Source organism: Poecilia formosa, unplaced genomic scaffold, assembly GCF_000485575.1.
Source record: "Poecilia formosa unplaced genomic scaffold, Poecilia_formosa-5.1.2 Scaffold253, whole genome shotgun sequence".
Lineage (NCBI taxonomy): Eukaryota > Metazoa > Chordata > Actinopteri > Cyprinodontiformes > Poeciliidae > Poecilia > Poecilia formosa.
In genome coordinates, this window is record NW_006800192.1 from 242,981 (window position 1) to 257,451 (window position 14,471).

Here is a 14,471-nt window from a genome sequence, read left to right on the forward strand (position 1 = left end):
CACAACCTTAAGGTAACCAGAATTAAAATCATGTCCATGAAGTAATTAAGTTAGTCTAGTAACTTCTAGTAGTGCTCTTCCTCCATTATCTTATATCATGGTACTTTCATGTTAATGGTATCAAAATACTATTAAATTAATTTGGATATTTGAGAGCTACATAGACTGATAGTTCATTTTTATTCTTAAACCGTATGTAGGTTAGAGTTATAGTGAAAAGCATGTAGGTTTTATGACAGCTTACCATAAAACAACTAAAACTGACAGTCTTTATCATTGTCTGTTTTAGTGGTGTGGTGGAAATGATGAAAATATTTACAAGGATAATATCAACCTCTCCACATTAACCATGTATGAATTAATATTTAGAATTTTCCTGTAGGTCTAATTCTTTAAAGTGAGCTTTTTAAAATAATAATACTATGAATTTGCCCAGAAATGAGAGTAATTTTACAATATTCATTGATTGGAGGTGCCATTTTAAAAAGTAATTTATTAATGAATTCATTCATTCATTCATTTTATTCCATTATATTCACAGACTCCATGCCTCCATGCCTTTCACACTTGAAGCCAAAGTCAAACAGTTTTTCTTGTTATTACCGGAAAACGCTGTCAATTTATTTCATTGCTGTCGTTTTTCAAAGAACTGGATGTTTTCAATTACAAATGCTGGCTCTGCCTGTTCCAGTTATTTATTTACTATTTTACTTGATGGGTATAGTTATAACTATTTATTGCTCTTCAACTTGTTGCACCCCATAAATACAGATGAGGTAACAGATGTACCAGAGATTTCATTTATTTATTTAATTTTTTAAAGTTACAATGTACTCTTAAATAAAGCGTTGCATTCAACAAACTTCCTGTAATTCAGCTAAGAAAGATGAGCTCATGAGTAAAATGATTCCCTCACTACTTTAATTTTTCAGTTAGAAAAGGTATACCTTTTCCCTTTTCAGTTTCTTACATAGCAAAGATTAATGTCAACTTACTAAGAATTAACAAACCATCTTTATTTATTTATGAATAACTACTTAGCGTTGTTAAAGACAGCTAAGCAAGGAAGTATGGGTTATAAGTAAATAATCAAGACAACCAACAATACGTTCATTCAACTTTAAATGATGTGGACATCAAACAGTGCTGGGAGAGGGGTGCCATCTTGAAACAATTTTCTATAATCTTCTGTCATTGTTACCTTGGTAACCTTTGTTTTCTTTGGCTATGAAACTTGTGAAGATGGTGAAATATGCTAAAGAAGGCAAAAAAAAAAAAGTTACAAAATCAAGCAACTTACATCATTTTTCAGACATTTCCTAGTGGTGCTCAGAAAATAATTTGCCATCAATCGCTAAAGGTGTAAAATGACCTGTAAAAAAAAGTAAAAAGTATGGTTTGACAAGTGATTCAAAAGAAAAAAAAATACTACAATCTTGTTGCTAAATGGACATTTCTCAGAGGACAAGTGCTGAAGTAAACATTGTAAAAAAAAATTGTGGAAGCTGAAGTCTACGAAAAAAGAAGCAAAAGAGGAAATTTAATTCAAGTTATCTCCATTTTTTGTGCAGCTGGTGTGAGATAGTGGAAGAACAAAGATCACAGCATGTGGTATGTGGTTCACTTCTCAGTAAGACATGTATGAATCATCACATTTTTAAACCACACCCTTCAACCAAACATGTAGAGCTAATGGACAAAACACTTTAATTTGTTAGAAACAAATCCTGCATTCAGTTCTGCGTTGATGCACAACTCTGTTTATTTGCCAGAGATGAGATAATCTGTCACTCTTGTACATCTGAATTGGATAATTGATTAAATTTAAGCAGTTTCTTGGTTTGTGTCAGATATCATCGCGAGTTTGCGAGTTTTGTGCTACCATATTTTATTTTAATTTTTGTTATGATGAAAGTAGAAAGCATATTGTCATAAGACGTTTAAGAACCACTGCATTATGAAATTAACACAAATAAGACCATAGTTTCATTTGATCTTTTTCTATGCAGGGTTGTTATATTCACAATAAACACATCTAAACATGCAGAATCCATTTTCTGGCATACAGGATGGTACTCTTTAATTTTAAGGAGTCATCTCACTGAACTGCCTCTTAAAACTATTCTTAATTGTTATAGGGTTCACTTTTTGTATATAGCAAAATCCCTAAGATTATCTACCTTTAAACTTCCAACCTGCAAATTACAATTAAATGAGTTTCTAATTCCACCTGAAGGCTTAGCAGTTTTACATTTCTTAGTCTCCACAAGACAGATTGTTTACCTTTGCATTTTGTGTGTTGCACTGTACACAAGCAGTTTTATTGTGTGATCAGTAGGGCAAACTGAGTTTTGTATGTTTGCATTCAAGCTTAACTCTACAATAGAATCACAACTCTGTTCAAAGTTTTGCCGACTTACAGCTATTGTGACAAATAACCAGACAGTCATTCAACATGTCTCGCCATTGACTACCTACCACTTTTTTTTTTTAAGTTGGAACCACAAGCAGTTTACATAAGAATACCAGTCAATCAAGATTAAGTCTTCTTGTTTCAAAATATATCATTATGTCCCTCCTTTTCTTCCTGTACTATTGCTCAGCTTTAGCTTTATTTTTTTCCAAAACTGGTTTATTTTCAGTTGAATACTTTCTAAATTCAGTGTTGCCTCGAAAACCCAAATAACTCTGCACCAACAGCTATTATCTACCTTGTATATAAGTTTTGTTGCCAGACATCATTTTACCCAGAGACGAAGCTATAGGGCCTGATTGCTCTAGTCTTCCCCTCTCTGCCATCCTAATGAGGGGCTGTGTGATGAGCTGAAGATGTTTCCTGCCCTTTCGGATCCAAAACCTATTGTCAGGATTCTAGAGGAATACAATATGGTATAGTTAAAATTAATCCAAGCTGTATATTTTGTGAAAACAGCTAAAATGGTGAGGCTTCGTGACCACACTTATGCATGCGAGGCACAGATAATAACCGCACAATTTAAAACCTGCAAATCACAAAGCAGTGATGCAACTCTAAGCTTTACAAATGAGCAGAATATTCAGAATCAGATCTCACATGCTCCCATCAGTGTAAGTTTCAGTGTTCCTTTTTAGAAACAGAAAGACGTTAAAACGCTTTTGTTATTCCTCCTTTACACACCTGGTGCAATCATCCTCACTGGCTCTTCAAGGTGATCTTACCCAAAAGCATCGCACAAAGGCATAATCATGAAAGGGTTAGTATAATATAGATCAAATCTCCTTTAGTGTGGGTCACTGACCCAAACTGTATCGGCTCTTTCCAGCCTTAATAGTCTTTTCTTCTAGAAGCATAATGTTTGGATTCGTTGGGAAATATATTGGCAATAAAGAGACAAAGGGATGTCATAAATGTTGATTAAAGCTCTGGTTAAAAGACAGAGGCGGAGAGGCCCTGAGTTATGAGAGCCTTTCAGACTGCGTTATTGTTTCGGTGACAGAGCTCTTAGTGTGTCTAGTGGAGTGGTCGCAGGCCAGTGGTAAACATTTCTCAATGTGTGAGGAGTCATTAATCCCTGGAGTGGAGGATGGCTTCACTACTACCACTGTCTGTGGCCCTAGAAATAACAGCCAGTTGGCACCAGCAGGTCACCACGGAGCTGCAACTCTAAAGTGTTATACGCAGATGTTTAAATCTCTCCTAATGTGCTGGAGCTAAGGCAGACATTTCAGAAAATCAACTGCCACATGTTCATTCAGAAAGGTTATCATTATAAGGGTTACTTTTTTTTTTTTAAAGAAAATATAATAAAACCACTTGTTTTTGTCTGAAACAGAAAATGTATAATTTTCCCCAATGTGGCTAAAATAATATCACATTTATTATTATTGTTATAGTACAGTTTAATACAGTTATAGCAAGGTTATCTGCAAAAATCATTTAAGTAAAAATAAATAATAAGAAGTAGTTGAATTTTATGGTGTTTTTATGGGGTTATTTATCAGAATATTTATTTTTTTGCTATTTTCAAACAGCTTTGTTTTTGTTGTAGACATGGGAAAAGTGTAGGGGCCTTCTTTCAGCCAGCTGACAGGTAGTGCACAGCAACAGGTGAAGAAACAGGAGGGCTGGTTTATACATCTAGGATAAATTTCACACACACACACACGTGTGTCCCGTCCATGCTTCTGGGCGTTCCTCCACTAACCCCACTCCGCCCGCGCCGCCCCCCTCGCGCAGGGCCCGCTATGATTTAGAAGTTCAGGAATCCCACGTGACGTCACCCCGGGGTGACGTTATGCTTCTCTAAATAGATCGCATTGTAATCCTTTCTCAGTCCAACGTGGTTTCTTCTCAGAGGCTGCTTCGCATTTTCTACACTTGTTTGGTAAGTTGAAAGCCCTGCCACCATGCAGACCCTCTTGCACGAGCCTCTGCAGGTTTGTTGACTTTGTTTAAAGCGATTTTTTTTGGGTGACTTTTTTTCTGAAATGCAACAGCTTGTTTTCTTGTTCGCTCCAGCGGTTTGGATGAAGATGTTGATTTTCTTCCTGTTTTGCAAAGATCCAGGCGTGCAGCTAAAACAGCCGCTGTCTCCCGCGGGTTTTGTTAGATTTAACGGATTGTCATCTCACTTCATTGCCAAAGTGTGGGCTTGTATTTACAGTTGTTGAAGTTGACACGGAGTCAAGTGCCGCTGCAGCTCTCGGTTCATATAGTCTGCATGGACTTCACTTCACTCCCACTTCACTTCATCCAGCTTCCAACTTCTAAACAGGTTTATGCAGCGGGGCTCATTTCACTTCACGCTGGCGCTTCTATCAAGTTTAGTCTCTTTCTCCGAGCTGCATCGCTGCATCATTGTCACGCCTGTCCCGTTTAGGGATAAAGCGCAGCCGGCGACCGTCCCGGACACTGCGTGCTGCGGTTCACCAATGATCGTCTGGAAAACGCTTCTGCTGCTGTCATGCCAGTTAAAGAGAAACAAACGACGCTTCTGTTTTTTTATTTTATTTTATTATTATTATTAAATTGAAGTTCTCATTTGTTATTTCTTTTTATTTTTCCCCGAAAAGCATAATGTGAGCAACATTACGTCATCCTGCAGGCTCGTCGATATTTGATTAACCGCTGAGATGTTGAGGGCTACTTTCAGGAAGGTTGTGCTGACGAGGCGCGCTTTGTTGCTATACGGCTCGAAGGGAAGAAACACGCTTTAATTATATGATTGCTCCTCGGCCGCTGTCATTATGTTTATGTGACAGCGCTGCCAATAACCACTTTTCCTTCATGTACACTCTAAATTATGCTTCCGGTTTTACTGTTTTACCTCGTGATTTCTTGAATTAATAACATTAATTAATTGGCTTGGTAAATGAAATTAGGTACAAAGTCTGGGTTTTATTTGCTCAGTAGAAGCAAAATGTTTTTGTCTAGTAGAGAGGTTAACTACGAAAATAGCTTATTGAAACTCCAGATTAACTTTTCATTATTAGCAGCAAACGAAACATATGTATGCTTAATGTGACATGTTTTTGTTTCGTTGTAGGGATAAAGTAGAACCTTATAAATGCAAAAAAAAAAAAAAAAAAGTTGTAAATTTCAAGGGAACTGCTCAGACTGCAAAATCTCATTGAAATAATTAAATACGTTAAATTAGGACTTAATTTGTAACAAAAATAGGCAAAAATGTCACAAAAACATTAACAACTGCATTAACAACTGCGACCTGCAAGTGCAGGAAGTCTAGCTTGTTTTAATTTGTACCTTGCTACAGATTTCTTCCATATTTTACACAGGCTTGATTGCAGTCTTGAGGCTGATTGCACTGGTGAAATGTGACCCAAACTGAGTTTATTTGTTGATGGCTGCTTCCAGTGCTCAGGGTTCCTTTGTAATGATTGAGCTAATGTTAAAAAAAAGAAAGAAAAAGAAAAGAAAAGAAAAGAAAAGAAAAGGGGTAAAGTGACAGTTCAGTCTGGCCCCAGAGCTTTTGTTCCAGAGTAGCACTTTTAACTCTCAGGTTTATTTCTGATTTCTTGCATTGAAGTCAAAGTGTTTCTCCAGTTTAGGGGTTTTATTGCAATGGTAACTTCCTCTGTTGTGCAAGACAGTTGCAATAAAATCAAGTTTAGATCAGTTATTTGTTACATGAGTGGATCTGCAGCAGAAGTTGAAGAAACTGTCTTGAAAAAGGCCAGAAACTCTGCCTCAGGGATCGCCGTAATCCTGCCTTGAACTTGTGCTGTCAAAAGCCAAGGCTATAGGAACGTACAGATTTGAATTGCCCTGCGTGTTCATGCTCGCTTTAACCTCTTTGCACCTCAGCCCCTCTTTTCCTCACCATATTGTTTAAATTCTAATGCGTGGTCTACCTGGAGAATTCCTCCCCAGTTCCTCTTGAAACCAAACGCTTGACCCTAATCCTTCAGCTCGCTCACATCAGGGTTTAGTTAATGTTATAGTGTAACCAAATTTCCTTCGCTAAACTAAAACATCAATATAAAATGTGGGCCTAGAGCTCTTTCCAAGAGAGGGGCGTTGAGTACTGATAATATGAAGTGCGAGAGGTATTGGGGAATTTGCAAAGCATTTTTGGAATTAACAGTTGAGTTTTATGCCTCATATGGTTTGGATTTCCTGGTAACTCTGCTGAAATAATCAAACCCAATTTCGGGAACCGGAAGTATGGGTTTTTCGGCCTTTATATTAATTCTCATGCTAAGGACTTATCTGATTCTAAATAATAACTTCCAGTGATAATTGTGTGCATCGTTTACTCCGCAAGCAGCGATATGATCATTCCACTTGAACCTGTATAAATAGATCATGAGAAAATAAACAGAGTGACACACAAGTGACAGAAACAGTAGAAAACTCATTTGAGTTAACAAAAAAAGTGGCAGAAATGATTCAGAATTGAAATGACTCTAACGACAGGTCCGCAGGCTCTGGTCCAACAGGCTGTCTGTCATCCTCTGTTTTAGTTTGAACTTGGAGCTCAGATCAGCAGCGTTGGTTGTGTTTGTTGTAGCAAAGGAGACCTGGTGAGTTTTTAGAGCCCTTGTAGAGGGGACTGAGTGACCGGGGGGAAGGAAAGTAAGACCTGATCACTTTGCTCTCTTGACAGAAAGACCCTGTCCAGACCCTGTTTTGCAGGCTTGCTCACGAAACACAACTTGTTAGGCAAACACCGCTGCTTGACATAACACAATATTAGAGTGTTTTGACGGCGCTTCAGGAAATAGCCTGTACCCATGAAAAAAGGGATGCCTAAATAGTGTGTGAAAGTATTCATGTTTGTAGTTTAAAGGGTGGCTCTGGCTAAATCACAGGTGTGCTGCAGTTCTTGTACGCATGACAGGCTAATATGAAAGAGAAAAAAGCGATAAATGTGACTGTTGGATGTGTGATTCACACCGCCGTAAAACTGTTTACAGCAAACAAGAAATGGAAAAAAAAAAAAAAAATCAAGAATGTGATTAATGAATGTTTTCCAGGTCGGTGATATGACAGGTGATGTAACAAAGTCACAAGCTTTTGATGATGTTCCGATATCAAACGGGATTTTTTAAAATTTTATTTCAGTGTCATAACAAAACAGTAATTTAATTACTGACGCTTCATGCCAGTAATGTTTCTACTCGTTCCCCACACCAACAGATCTACTTGTTTGTCGTAAAGTACTAAAGATAAAATAGGTTTGAAGGTTTAATTCTAAAATTGTGTTAACGTTTGGCATTATAATCTTGATGGGCTGCACTTCCGTATCTCTCCACGAACCATTATAATCCTGGAAAATGTTAATATTTGATACTTAAATATAATGCACTAATTGAAAAGGGTTTTAAGTGTTTTTTTTAAATCTTTTGTAGAGTATAATAATGCTCTTAATCATATGAAGAGCTCTTCAAAATGTGTTATGAAGTTGTTTTAAAAGTTTAACAAAAGCAACAACTTGTGTATCTGTGAATAATTTAAAATGATACATCACTCATAAACGAATGTTGCATTTCATTTAACTGTGAGCTTCACCCTTTTGATGGTTTTGCTTGTCCGAGGCACTGCCAACATTTAGCAAGTAGAGAGACTCAGCATAGACAGTTACTGTTTTATTTGCTTTAAACAAAAAATGGAAAACATCACCACAGATTTTTCTTAGGTTTAGGTTGAAACAATTATTTTTTGTTTATATGTGAAAGACTGGTCTGATTTGCTAATCATCTTTTATTATAACTTTTTTTTTATTTTAGTGTTTTTGTTTAGACTAGCTGAAAAAAAAACACCACATTTACCTGTCGTTTATGTGTCATTTATTGGTTACCTCCCAAAGTTTGAATGTAAACAATTTATATTTCACACATACATGAAGATCACAATTTCATTTTTGAAATGTGCATTTCTTTCCTTTTTTTATTATGCCACGGTTCCATTTTATTGCTTTTTTTTAAATCAGTAAATAAGAGAGTCAAGGAACACATCTTTCTGAGATGTTTTGTCCTCTATTTCTCTCGTAAAACCTAAAATAATAGCTGAAGTCATTTACTTTTGACAAGTTGGAGCTCATGCACTCTTGTAGCACGCTGTTAGCGTGAGTGCAGTCTAATTTTTAAGGTTGTTTATCATAGACCAAATGGACTTCTGCCATCTAATTATATCTGTATGCTGTGACACCACTTCCCTTTCTTATTTTTCCACAGAGAAGTGTACCAACTAAGTGCAATAATATCGCAAGAAATTACTAAAAAGATGAAGATATAAAGTGACTCAATTAAAAATATTTTCCATTAAAGATTTATTTTGTCACTTGACTGTAAAATACAGATGAGTGTTAAAGTTAGAGGGATTTTTGGCGTCGTATCTGAAAAAGACCAACAGTTTTTGGTCTTAAGATTAATGATTAATTACATATTTAAGACATGCTTTAATAAATAATTTATCAAAAGTTACAGTAAACCTTAAAGCTTTTGTGTTTATTGGTAATTGTACATTTTAGTTAGGTGCTGCATGTATATTGTTTAACAGGGTAACATTACAATGGAGAACATGCTGCTGTTGCGATATTCATGTTTTTATTTTAAGATGAGGACATCATTTGCAAATACTTTTCTCAATCTACTCTTTGTATTTCTTAAATAAATAATATTAACGGTTTATGTAATTTCCCCACCGCCTTACTCGTGCGTAAGCATTTTGCCCTCCAAAATCTTTGTCAAGGTCTAGTGAGTGTCTGTTCAGCTGGCCATGTTTGTTATCTTATTGCAGAGTTGTAATGTGTCTCACTTTAAATATAACGTCATGCAAAACTGCAACTACTATGTTAGGCTAATGATTGCAATTTGATCAATTGTGCAGCTCTAACTTTTGGTGTAAGTTTTAATAGTCTGATTTTAAAAGGCTTTGGATTAAAGTAACAAAATTGTTACTTTTTAAAGTCCACCAAATTTAACTTTGGTAGATTCTAGCAAGATTAAACCAAGCAATGTGCTTGTTCCTTAAAGAGCTGGCAGGGGATCTAGAGTCAGTCAGGTTCCCTTTTTCATTCATTTCATGTCTTCTCTTGCAGTTTTATGAGACGCTGGCCAGAGGGATGAACTCAGACCAGGAAAGGCCATTCGTGTGCAATGCTCCTGGCTGCTCTCAGGTTAGTGTATATCTATAAACGCATATCTGGGGAGAGTCACACAGGATGTCTATGTGCACATGTCTACTTAACAGCACACAGAGCAAAGAGCAAATCTAATTACAAAGTAAACAGCCAGAGTATGATATTTAGCGCTACACCAGTTATCTAGCATCTATTTTCTAGTTTAAGAGGTTTCTCCAACTTATTTTTGCTTTGGTCTAAACTAAAGGCAATTGTCTAAAGTACCCTATTTTCCCTTCCATTAACTGTTCTTGCTTTTTTTTCTTCCATATACCTCCTGGTCTTAAAATCAAACAGCGTTTTCCCACGGAGGACCATCTGATGATTCATCGCCACAAACATGAGATGACCCTTAAGTTCCCCTCCATAAAAAACGACAACATGTTATCAGGTGAGTTACGTCGGCATCAGTGCAGACCGATTTGCTTCTGCAGCCCAGCAAGTTTCTGATGCAGAGGTGTGCCACAAGTGACTCAACCACAGACATACTCATCTGTCATCGCAAACCTTTATGGCTAGTCCTATACGAGCTGTTTAAGGTAACGTAAATCATACGGTTTGTTAGCCTACGGCTCAGGAACTTGCTCTTCCTACCATTTGTGGTCACCATATTGCGCTTCTTTTCCTGTATAACACTTTGAGTAATTTACATCTTCAAATTTTTTCAAAGTTTTAATTTTTAAGTATAAGCGATTAAATTCACCTTACCTTGAGGTGTTGTAGACTATGCCTCTCCAGCTATTGCCCAGCTAAACCAGATTCTATCCTCTATTATTTTACACCGTTTGGACTACAGGATCAGCTTTTGCAGGCCGAGTGTCTCATAGTCTTCTGTCTGTGTTACAAATTCTCTGAATTACATGTCAAACTCAGGAGAAAATGGTCAGCACTTTACCATTACCCATAAGCTGGAGCTTAGTCACACATGGTAATGTGTCTAAACAGTCTCCTTAGCTTTAAAATAAAGTGAACAGCGTTTGCTTTTCACTGGGCAGCATCCTGGATAAAAATTAATAGCTTCCTTTTTTTTGTTGTTGTTCTTTTTTTTTAGTTAGAGCTTAAATTAATATCTCACTCTTACTCTGAATAAAACTGTATTTTGGGTTCACTAGTCATATTGAAAGTTTGTGTCAATCCCCAGTCTAGCCAGAATGAGTAAACAGACCATGAAGCATGCTTTTAGCCTTTGAAAGAACCGTGATCCTAAAATCACCTTCAACTGTCTGAAACCTGATATGTGGGCACCCCCCCCACCCCCCGGCCCGAGAACGTCAAGCTGAACGCTGCAGCTTTCAGCTTTCAGCTGAGACCCCCCTGTCAGCGGGAGGAATCTGTTCTTTGTCGGTAAAAATGGTGCTGTCAAGGGAGCATCTCCCTCTCTAATGCTTTTTTAAAAACCAAATGGGTGATGGTAACTTAGAGTGCCTTCAACCCATAGAAACCTTTTCTTGTTATGAGACAATGTCTTTTATTTGTCAATCCTCTAATTAAATCTATTGCAACAAATTTCTCAAGTTGCTTTATTAGTAAATGTAATCTACTTGTGCTTAGTTTAATCTCAATATAAAAATGAAGACTTCTAAGGTGAACAGATTCATGAAGACCAAGAAACACAGCAGTCAGGCACCGGGATAAAATTGTGGAAAAGTTTAAAAGAGGATTTTGTTATAAATAAATCATCTGGAAATAGAAAAACCGAGGTGCAAACCTACTAAGACATGAACCTACACCTTGATTAGGAAGCCTGAATAAGTCCTATTTGCAGTTTTCCAAAAGCCATGAAGGGACCCAGCAATAATGTGAAAGAAGGTCTTGCTTTCAGATGCGACCAAAGTAAAAAGCATGCGTGGAGGAAAAATAACACTGGACATAACAATGAACACATCATGCTGAGGTGATGCTTTTCTTCACAAAGGAGAGGGAAGCTGGTCAGAGTTGACATGAAGATGCTCTGAGCTTAACTCAGACCAATCCTGGAAGAAGACCGATTAGTCTTGAAACTGATGCCAAAGTTCACCTTCAAACTTGATAACAACCTTAATGGAAGGGTGTAGAACAAGTTATATTCATTTGTTGGAATTGTCTTGGCAAGCCTCATTGAGAATGTGGAAAAACCACGTATTCTTTGCCTTCCATCTCTCAATTACTCACTCCTTTGTGTTTTTTAGTCACATAAAATACCAATAAAATAATTGAGGTTTGTGGTTGTAACATGACGAAATGTGGAGAACGTCTGGGGGGGTGGGAGGGGGTGAATACTTTTAAAAGCACCATATATTCTGTAAACCTGAGGGGGAGGGGGGACCATTAGCTTAATTTCAATATAACTCCAAGTATACTGGAATATGTTTCTGTCATCATTTCATTTATGTTGGAAAGGATGTTACTTCTCTTGCAGACACGATATTCTGCGGTGTGTCGGTTTTTGTTTTATTGCTAAATGTTTCCTTCAAGACAAAGCTTGAGAACAATTTCTTGCCAGCGCGCATGCACTCGTGTAGCCTGGTGGATTAAATAGTATTATCAACTGTTAGGACGCCGAGTGTTTTAAGATCGACAAAATGTTCTTTGACTTCCAGACCAGACGCCCACGCCGACCCGATTCCTGAAGAACTGCGAAGAGGTCGGACTGTTCAGTGACCTGGACTGCTCCATTGAGCAGGACTTCTGCAAAGCGCAAGAAGAAGAAGACAGTAAGCAGGTACTGCATAGCAGAGGGGAAAGCCTCAGGCTGAAAACCCAGAAAAACCCAAAGCCACAACCCTCCACCGGGGTTGGGTTTTAAACCGCTATCTGTGCAACCATCTGTCACAAATAGATGCCTACACCATGTGAGCTGATAAAGCCTCTCAAATAGATTTAAGAAAACACCCTAAAACCTCACCTAACCACACTGCTCCCTTTTAAGAAGCCGATGACCACAAATGTTTGTGCACTATATTATCCCTTCCTCTATTCTCACCTTTTTTTTTGTTTAAGGTATGTATTAGTCAGTCGTGACAGACGAGGTCTAACAGATAAAGATTTGTCATCCACCTCAGGTGAAGAGAGACCTCAGATCAGGTTCTTCACCTGTAAATTCGAGCAGCTCCTCAGTCGTACTCTCAGGGGAGGGAGTCACATTTCTTCCAAGAAATAAAGTCAGACCACTGAGGCAGCATCTTGGCTGTAACAGCAAAACCAGACAAACTGGCCCGACTGTCCTGCATGAAAGCGGAGGTCCAAAATGTTACATCCGCCAGAGGACATCGTCGTTTATGCGCTATAGCTCTGCCCTGCGGCACCTTCACCCGGGACATGGATACTAGTCAAATCAGCAGAAGACAGACTGCTTATTTAACGTCTGGGAACATGTGCGGAGCATGCTGCAGCTAAGCTGTTTTCTGGGAGTTTGGCTCAGGAGCCTGTCTGTGTTCAGGTCAGCCATGTCTAGCCTGCCCAGCCTGTGTGGTTTATGACGGGAGGCTCTGCTAAGTCAGCAGGAGGCGAGTCGGAGCAAGACGATGTAGGAGTAAAATGCACAATAGGCAGAGATAAGCAGCGAAAGCTCTCAAACACCTGAAACGCTGAAGTTAACCAGCAAAATGAAAAAAAAAGACAACAAAAAAAAAAACATCACATGAGTATGTATTGTGCAACAGTGCATTTTGATTAGGCAAGTGATTTAATTGTGTGTTTGTTTAACAAGTTTACTCTTCTACTAATGTTTTAATATTTAAACTACAGTTATCTTAGGTTTGTTTATGCGTTTCACTAAAACTAAGGAACAACTTGTGGTTTTTATGTTTTTTTTGTTTAATTTAATGATTAAATTAAAGTGGATCTACAGTGCCACTCACAGGTTTAAATAGCCTTATCAACAACATCATTGTGGATCTTTAACTTTGTTTTAACGGTTCTTTTTCTGGGCTGTTATAGAACTACGATTGTCGTGATTTAAAGCAAAGTCCTTCAATTTTAAAAACAAGAAATGACTGAAAATTCATTTTAGGTGCTTCGCTCTGATCAAAACAAATTGAAGGTTTTACATACATACTCATGTTTAGTTAAATGTCCCCGAGCAAGCTGTAGGAAAACCGCATCGTTTTTGTGGTCATGAACGAGCTTCTGACATGATTCTGTCACTATATCGCTCATCTTGTCAGAAAATGTAGATTTCATGTAAGTCTGTTGGATTCCAGGAGCTGATCTAATTTTTAGGCATAAAGTTTCAATCGGGTTGAAGTCAGGACCAGCTCAAAGGTTTAATGTTACAGATCTGTGATACTTTGACAACCAGGCGTTAGCAGAAGGATAACGACTGAAAACACACTTTAAAAATGATTTCGGAAGGATGAACAGCTTCTAAATAAAATGTCCCTGACCTCAAACTTGGTGAAAACGGATAACGCTTAAATAGCAGGTCCATGCCAGGACACAATTTATTTGCTTTTGCCAGGGAGTTCATACAAGGCTAGGCCTTGCTAATGGCTCCAAAACGTTTCTCTGCAACTTTCTAAAAATGGTTCAAATTTAAAAGCCAAAAATTAAAGTGACATTTGTGCCAACGATGTAAGTACTTAACATTCCAAAACTTTACGAACCCATTGAAGGGACCACCACATGAAAAAAAAAAAAAAGACACACCATATAAGATGTAAAATGTTGTTAAACCAGAATTATTTTGCAATGGCTGTTATTATACATGACTGAGCCTTCAGAGTTTCCAAGCAACCTGGTCTTCATTACACTGTCAGCATGTCCCAAATGGAACGTGGAAAACCTTGTAGAGCATAGTTTACATCCATTACAGCTTAAAGATGGGTGTGTGAGGAAGAAAAGTTAAATGGTTGCAAATCTGCACACTTG

The 14,471-nt window shown here is 37.7% G+C and overlaps 1 protein-coding gene across 2 annotated transcripts in view; it reads left to right on the top strand.

Annotated features, from left to right (window-relative positions):
• The first annotated feature begins 4,173 nt into the window (after positions 1-4,173).
• creb5b (cAMP responsive element binding protein 5b) overlaps positions 4,174-14,471 on the top strand; it is a 45,732-nt gene continuing 35,434 nt past the window's right edge. Inside the window, exons 1-4 of one of the 2 annotated variants that reach the window (XM_016680685.1) lie at positions 4,174-4,416; positions 9,543-9,620; positions 9,921-10,014; positions 12,203-12,324. In XM_016680685.1, coding sequence (XP_016536171.1) covers positions 4,387-4,416; positions 9,543-9,620; positions 9,921-10,014; positions 12,203-12,324 — 324 coding nt within the window. In that variant the 5' untranslated portion in view covers positions 4,174-4,386. The remainder of the gene's footprint in view (positions 4,417-9,542; positions 9,621-9,920; positions 10,015-12,202; positions 12,325-14,471) is intronic. The other variant, XM_007569976.2, reaches the window with a different exon arrangement.